We start from the raw sequence: 8560 nt of genomic DNA, 5'->3' as shown, positions 1-8560 counted from the left end.
TTCTTTTAAAGTTCTGCCTCATTGATTTCCAGTTGGATCATTAATATAAAACCTTATTATGGATTATGATTTCTACATGTTGAACTTTCACTAATTAGACGTCAGGTTGTTTTTTAATAAATAAAAATAATGTATATAAAACATATAAATGTATATTTTCTCTAAACTGTAGAACATAGAAACATCTGTTTAGGCTCAGATATTTTACTCAATAAGCAATAAATACCCCATAATAAGCACATGTTATTATTTATCTCTCATTAATAATCATTATTAAAATGTAAGTTTAACCCTTTAAGATCTCATCCTCAGTTATATTGTTTCCCTATTTAACAATTTATGCCAACAAATGTACAAAAACTCAATTTCTTTGTATTTTTTATATCAAAATCCAATCATTTTATCTTCCTGTAAAACAACAATGTGACGCCTGCTTACGTCAGCATGAACTAACTGATTTCAACCAATAATATCATCTCAGCAGCCTCCCAGTGAACACAACCTCCGAGACAGACAGAGAACTTGTTTGTTTTTACAGGAAATACATAAATATGAGGAAGCAAACAGCTCTCTGATTTCTGTTTCATGTCGACTTTAACTAGAAAAGGGTGGATTGTCCCATTTCATACTAGACGGCTTAAAGAAGTTATATTTAATTTGAAAATAGAGAATATTAAGTTCAAAGAGCAAAAGTGTAGTCACTAAAGTTTGCCTTTGTTGGCCAGTTGAACCTTTCTAACTATAAAACCAGCTCATTAAAAGGTAACAAAAACAGAAAAATACCCAAATTCAGGTGATCACACACTAATGAAAACATACCTATGAATATTATATTACATTACTGACAATAGATCCTCCTAAATGTTACACACTGGACCTTTAAAGACAGTCTGCACACACAGCTTACAGGAGGCTTTAAATACTGTTTCAGCTGCTCTCGACCAGCAGAGAATAACACATATGAAACGTATATTTCAGAGTTCTGCTGCGTCTCTTCGTTGCGAGTCAGACGGTGATGCTTTTATAAGACTGGACCGGCACAGTGAAGAATCACAGATGGTCACACAGTTACATTACAGGTGTTATATTGCCCCACAGGTCCCTGGGCGGAGCACCAATGTCACACGAAGGACGAACAATGTCTATTATAACACAAACTGTGTGGAAACGTACTGAAACACTGATACAGGAAGTCTCTCATCCAGACTCGGTTACATCAAAGGCGACTTTTTCTTTTCTTTTTTTTACCATGTAGACATTTTAATCCGATAAGTTATTTTAACTAAAAAAAAACTGTTTAAACTGCTTATCGAACATTTTAAGTAACACAAACTCAATTTTTTAAGTTCAAAACATTCTTGATTAAGCAGATTTTACTAGTAAATTTAAGTGACACCAACTTAGTTTTTACTGTACAAATAAAAATTACAAAATTAAGTCAGTTCCACTTAAAATTACTAAAGTTACTTGATCAAAGATGTTTTTAGAACTTAAAATATTTAGTTGGTTCTACTTAAAATTTTCAATGTAATCAGTTTTTAACAGTTTTTTGAGTTAAATTAACTGATCTGGTTTTACAATGTGCGATAAATTATTTTAACTCAAAACATTTTTTGAAAATTTTAAGTTACACAAACTCAGTTTTTTTAAACTTAAAAAGATTCTTGTTAAGCAGCTTTTACTATTATTTTATGTGAAACCATCTTAGTTTTTTAAGTTACAGGAACATTCCTGATTAAGTACTTTTTACTGTTTTCACAATATAAATAGAAATTAATTAAGTCAGTGTCACTTAAAATTACTAAAGCTACTTAAACAAGGATGTTTTTTAACTTAAACTTAAAAAATTAAGTTAGTTTTACATAAAATTGTTGATGTGATCAGTTTCAACGTTTCTTTGATTTAAATGAACTTATCTGGTTTAACAGTGCAATAAGTTATTTTAACTCAAAACAATTTTAGAAACAGATTACATTGAATATTTTAAGTAAAGCTAACTATTTTTTTTAAGTAAAGAAATATTATTGAGTCAGTAGCTTTTACTATTAATTTTAAGTTAAACCAACTTAGTTTTGTAAGTTACAGAAACATTCCTGATTAAGTGCTTTTTATTTAAGTTTTAATAAGTTAAGTCAGTATAACTTAAAATTACTGAAGCTACTTGATCAAGAATGTTTGTTCAACTTAAAAAATTGAGTTGGTTCAACCTAAAATGTTCAATGTAATCAGTTTAAACAGTTTTTTTTTAGTTAAATAAACGTATCTGGTTTTACAGTGGAGTATGAGACAAGACACCAGCAATCTATCCACACAGGAAGTTATTTAGTGAGAATTAAAGTGCAAAAACAAGTCGGACAATCATCAGCTAGGCTACAGCAAGTTCTGCCTCAGTTGGAGACGTTTTCAGGAAGAACACTTATTGATTGAAAGTGTGAGGTGACTCCTCGCTCCGTTAACATTCGAGGAGTTTTCATTCCAGTGTCATTCAGATTCGTGTGGCTCAGAGATCTCGGCGCGTCCCGTCCTCAGTTGTTTATACTTGGTCAAGTACAGAGAAGGACAACGGCTTCACATTCAGGACCGATCATTTCCCGATGTTAGCGAGACATCATTCGTACGAACTCTGCGAAAAAAGAAGGAGGAAATAAAAGTTCACAGCAGACCTTAATGTCAGACAGAGAGAAAGAACTTTCTGGGTCTGTGAGTCTTAAACCTGCATTTCTTCTAACGACCAGCAGGGGGCAGCTCATTGGTGTCACTACAAACCGATACCATTCAGTCTTATGGAGAAATGATCGATTCTCAGTTGATTATTCCCTCAGTAAAAACAGTTTCTGATGAGGTTTCTGGTCTCACTAATTCTAGTTTCAGTTCTTCTTCCATCAGCATGATGTTTACATTCTTCATGTGAGGTCGTTCCAAGCTTCAACGGCCACCAAAACTTCAGATCAGAACATACTTTTTAGTGCCAAGTGGGTTCCAAACCTGTACCCTAAAAACTGTACAATCGAATCCCAAAACAGTGAAAAACAAACTAACTGCAGGATAAGTTTTGTGTAAAACTTGTCGATTTGGATTGAATTTTGAGTAGATTATTTCTCCTGTTAAGGGGGACTTTTTTTATACAATTCTCATGTCTATTTTATGTATTTTTTAATAATTTTTAAACAATCAATACGAAAAATTATTATGTTCTTTTTTTTGGCAAATTCAGCTTTTAGTTTAAATAACAATTTTCATTTACTTTTACTTTTCTTCACAGAAGTTGAAAAACCAAATGCTGACATATCTGGCCATTTCTGTTGTTACATTTTCTCAGCACAATCCTTAAAATTTTTCAAAGGGAAAGGTTACTAATTGAAAAAAACATTTCATGCCTGTAATGGGAAGAAGTCGAAAACTATAGACTGAAATAATAAAACTCATCAGGATAAAACGTGTGTAACTCAGCTCATAAATCAAACTGAGAAGTCGATTCATTGTCTCCATTAGACTGTAATGGTAATCCTGTGTGTTCATTGCAACAGTGGAGCTGCCCCCTGCTGGTCGTTACATAGAATACAGGTTTATGTTTCAGACCCTTTCTCTTCTTTTTAGGGAAACCCTGCATGGTATGCCTTTAAATAAGTTTGTTTAGGTGATTTACCTTCAAAGTCAACAAGTCCGTCACCATTCAAGTCAACATCCCTCAGGATATCTTCTACTTCCTTCAGACCGACCTGGAAACAAAAGGTCGGTGAGTATTCATACAACAACAGTTTAAAGACTCTCTGTTGTCTCTCTGATCTCAATCTGAATCTCACCTGTTGGCCCAACAACTTCCTCATCGCATCTCGGAGCTCAGATGTGCTGATGGCACCGTCTCCGTTAATGTCAAACTGGGAAAACAAAAGGAGATATTAAAAGTGTAAAAATTAAAAAGAAATCTCACAGCATTAAAACCAACCATCTCCGTCTGAATCCAGAGGCTCTTACCTCTCTAAACGCCTCCTTTAACTCTTTTATCCCGATCATGTCTGCGGTTTCGGCGAGGAGTTTTGGGCCCATCAACTCTACAAAATCCTCAAAATCAACATGACCTCCCACTTAAGGAAAAAAAGATTGTGGCACAGAAGTTCAAACCACGACACACACAGGATAAATGAATGACATATAGATGCAATAGGCAGTTCAATGCTTACAGTTCATGTTTATCTGTTGACTCAGTTCAATCAGCTCCATCTCAGTGGGCATGTATCCCATCGTTCTCATACAGTTCCCGAGGTCTTTACAGCTGATGAAACCGTCCTTGTCCTTGTCAAACTCTTTGAAAGCGTCCCGCAACTCTGTTGATCAATAAAAAAGTAAAAAGAAATAGTTATTTAGCAAATATAATACAGTTTCTACAGGTTTTAACAGGCTAAATTTAAGACTTTTTTAAGAGTAAAAGAATAAAAAAGATTTAAGTTTAAGAATAAAAAAACCTGCAGTTACTCTAACGTCCACTAGAGGCTCCAGCAGTGAGTCTCCATAAGGTCTCATATTAAAATGTTCAACTTTACAGCAGAAATAAACATGTTTACAGCCGTTTGGTCTCTAGAGCTAATTTCCTCGTTCATGACAACTGTACAACTCACCTGTTTAAATTATATTAAGGCTTAAAGTTATGTTTAATTAAGGGCGTGATTGATTTGAGTGACAGGCGGCTGTTTTCGGTAACCAGGCTTCATTCGGCTCCAACCACGCAGTCTGGACTGCCAAGATGGCGACCTCACTGATACCCCTTTTCCATCAAGGTGGTTCGGAGCCAAATCTTGAACCAGTTCTTTGCATTTCAAATAAAAGTCAGTGGTTATTTTGTCATTGGCACGTTTTTATTATGACGCAGCAAAACCAGAAAGTGTTCATCAACAGTAACTGAACTGCTATAGAGCTGAAAGCAAACACGAAACAGTAAAATAAAGCAGATATCTGAAGGAAACAGGGACGCAGGACCATAGAGATTCAGTCAGACGATACTAACGTACAGAGGGCTGAACAGACTTTTATAAACGTCCATCTGAGGGGTCGAAAAGGTGGAAAAGCTCTATTAGTTGACCAACAGCTGGTTATATAACCAGCTAGTGTAACCTTGCTAACAGCTAACGGAGACGTATACAGTGACACGATGATGTGGCTCTTTAGACCGACAGTATTAGTCAAATGAGGTTTGAGCTTCACAACGGCTCTTCAGAAACCTCCATATTTTATACAGTTTATGATCCATATCGGCAAAATAAAAAGTACAGTTTCCCTGAAAAACACATTTAAAAGTGAGACTGAAAAAAGCAACTTTATACAAATTAATGTCAATAATCCAATTAATGTTTAGGACCTGAAAAAAATCATATTTAAGACCTAAAATTTAGATTATTTGAGTTTTTAACTCCCTGCAGACTCTTTGTTTTGTATCTTTAAAATACATTAAATACAAGAAAGAGAGAACATTAAAGAAACTTACCGTCCATCTCTTCTGGCCTCAGCTCTCTGTCCTGTTGAGAAATAACAGTCAATCACTGATCAAATTCACATGAAAAACAGCATCATAACAAACTCAGAGTGTGCAAACACACCGCCGACAGCGTCGTGAGTCGAATGATGCCCAAACCTAAATCAGAGTCCTCCATAACAATCAGCCTCCTCGTGAACCTCAAACTTAAAAAGTCTGAGAGGTAAAAGATGAAAAGAGAAGAGTGAAACTGTCTCAGTGTAAAGAGGCAGATCCCTATCGAGAGGTCACAGAAGAATGCAGCGGTTTCTATTTTTTTTTTCTTCCAGCGCTCGCTTACAATGAACGCAACCTTTAAAGGGCAGAGAGTGAGGCAGACATATCCCAGAACCCTCAGGGGTTAACAGGAGGAGCAGCGAGGAAGTCTAAACACAACAGCGTTCGTGACGTCAGGCGAGAAAAAATGTCTGACCGGAAACCAACACGAGAGAGAGAGAGCATCAATCAATCAATCAATCAATCAATCAATCATTACACCGACAGGCCAGATCAATTCACTGTTAAACCCTCCATGTTCTGCTATCACAACATCACTGTCCATCAATCATCACTGTAAAACCTGACAACACAAGTAAATTAACATAAATGAATCCTCCTAACGAATTCAATTGTTGAAGCAACTCAGTTGTTTTAAATGAATTTAAATGTTAGTATTTTAATTCCAGGTGATTTAATTAATCATTAATTATCGTTTTCTTTAAGTTGACTTTATATAATTATATAAATATAAACATTATAATAGAGAGATAGATAGATAATGCTGTATAGCTCTGAAATTATAGTTTATATTTTAGTTTATTAATCATCATAAACCCAAATATGCATCTAAATAATCCTTAACGATCCCTCAAAGTGTAAAGATTTTAAATTAATTGGCTACTATTTTAATAATCAATTCATTACAAATTAATGATCATACGTCAGCTGTTTTGACAGTTAATGTAATAATTTGTTTTAATGAAAGAAAACTGGGTGAATTAAAAATTTGAAAGATGCATTTAAGTTACTTTATCCAGATAAATTGTGTTTAATTAGTACAAATAAACATAATTTACCTGAAATGATTTACCTCAAATTTAACAATAAATACTTTAGTAACTTGACTTAATAAAACGCTTTAATTGGTTTCCTCAAACAGTTTAAGTTGAACCAATTCATCAGGTTTTACAGTGTAACAGGTTGTATTTAAATAACGGGAAGTTATCAAAACTGACAAATTCAAACTCTTTTCTATACACGACAAACTCCAGGGATTAATAGACTGCGGTAGATGGAGTTTGTAACCAGGCTAGCTGTTAAGGTAAGATAACGTTACATATTAAACTGAGAGTGGTATTAAAGAAATGTAATATAATATTCACAAGTATGTTTTCATTACTGTATAATCACCTGAAAATAAGAACGGTTGTGTTTTCGTTACTTTAGAATGAGACGTTATTGTTTATCTTGAACCGCCATGTTTCTACAGTAGCCCAGAACGGACAAACCAAACTCTAAATGGGGTTTGTTTGCATTTATCACGCGATTCACAGCCGGTTCTCATTCCCAGGTCGTCAAATACAGACGCGAGCAGTGTTCAGTTAGTCGCAATCTGCCACTTCCCCACTAGATGCCACTAAGTCCTAAACACTGGTGCTCAGTCAGTCTCCAAACCTGTGTGTTCCCTACTGACAGCAGGATACCAGAGAAAAGCAGCAGGAGTGGAAATAATAAACTATAGACCTTTTTCACAGCGGCCATTTTGACCTGAAATAGTAGGGTAAACAACTAATGATACTAATTAAGGTTTATTTTAGTGTGGCAGAGTGTTTCCAGTGAGCCAACGTGCACAAAAGCAGCAACCGTTGAAACATTAATTAGTGTCATTGGTAACAACTGTGTTTACCCTACTATTGTAAACTCTACCCTACATGTAAAACAGGCTGCTGTGAAAAAGGTCTATTATGATAGATAGATAATTGACCTTCCCTCAGTCCCGCCCCTTTTTTCCGTAGCATAGCTAAGTACAGGAAAGGAGGAAGTTGACCGAGGCTTGCTCAACTGTTAATGGAGCAGAGAGCAAAAAAGGGGCGGAGCTTAGAAAGGCTCAACTGAAAGCGACAGTTGTTGTGGCAGCTAAAGTCAGAAATCGTGTTCGACGTGATGCTAATATAAATGCAGACAGATGTGGATAAAGAAAAGGATGTTTGTCCAGACTTACGTACAGCCTGCCTGCACGTGGCTATGCCTTTACTCAGGAAGACACAGGTTTGCCCGAGTATGTTGCTCACGAGAACGCAGTTTTGTGTCACGGAAACAATCGAGTCCCGATAAGGCCCGAGATACCCTGCCGGGCCCATCTGCTCACAGGACAGCACCCCTCTGAACCTCCTGTCAGCATCCTGGACCATCTTCCAGAGGGGCGCAGAGACAATGTTAGACATCAACAACTTCTGGAAGAGAAATCTGTACGTTTACGGGTTTTTTCCTGTTTATTTTACAGAAGTATCCTGTGAATTTACACATCTAATGTAAAATAACGTGAAAAGTCTGCAACTGTAAATAAAATGACTGCTTATTTAACAAAAATGTCCTATTTTTCCACATAAAAAGATCAGAATACATGATTTTGTTGCAGATATTTACTACTTATTTAATAGGTTAAGCTGTTAAGTTCAAGTTTAATACTGTTTTCTAAAATTATGTAAAATTAGTGACAATTAACAGTAAAAAAAAGTATTTGTTGTGTAATTTTACATGGATTTGTTTGTTAATTGACAGATAACTTATACTTATGAAAGTTTTAACAACCTAAACATTGAATAAATGTTTTTCAATCAGTGTATAGGCATTGGTAAACTGTCAAAATACAGTTTTTATCAGTAAAAACAACAATAATTACCATAATTTCACAGATAATGACTTTTATTAGTTAAAATTCAGATTAAAATCAGAAAAATCCAATAATAACAGCACTCTCCTGTAAATAAGCCTTATTATTTGTATTATAGCAGTGTTCGCCTGTATTTATAGCTTATTTCATAGTTTTTACAG

At 35.1% G+C, this 8560-nt stretch overlaps 1 protein-coding gene across 1 annotated transcript in view; it reads right to left on the bottom strand.

The window, feature by feature from the left end:
• Nucleotides 1-1802: 1802 nt before the first annotated feature.
• Nucleotides 1803-8560, bottom strand: part of LOC118325730 (calcium-binding protein 1-like) — an 8120-nt gene continuing 1362 nt past the window's right edge. The window contains exons 2-8 of the mRNA XM_035658517.1: nt 7732-7917; nt 5480-5510; nt 4182-4325; nt 3976-4085; nt 3804-3878; nt 3647-3719; nt 1803-2623 (exon numbers count right to left, since the gene is read on the bottom strand). Of these exons, the coding sequence (XP_035514410.1) occupies nt 2598-2623; nt 3647-3719; nt 3804-3878; nt 3976-4085; nt 4182-4325; nt 5480-5510; nt 7732-7917 (645 nt within the window). The 3' untranslated portion in view covers nt 1803-2597. The remainder of the gene's footprint in view (nt 2624-3646; nt 3720-3803; nt 3879-3975; nt 4086-4181; nt 4326-5479; nt 5511-7731; nt 7918-8560) is intronic.

The sequence above is a fragment of the Morone saxatilis genome, unplaced genomic scaffold (assembly GCF_004916995.1).
Source record: "Morone saxatilis isolate NCDOM2014 unplaced genomic scaffold, NCSU_SB_2.0 Contig16, whole genome shotgun sequence".
NCBI lineage: Eukaryota > Metazoa > Chordata > Actinopteri > Moronidae > Morone > Morone saxatilis.
Note: the sequence above shows the minus strand (reverse complement) of the source record. Positions and strands in the feature narration are given on the sequence as shown.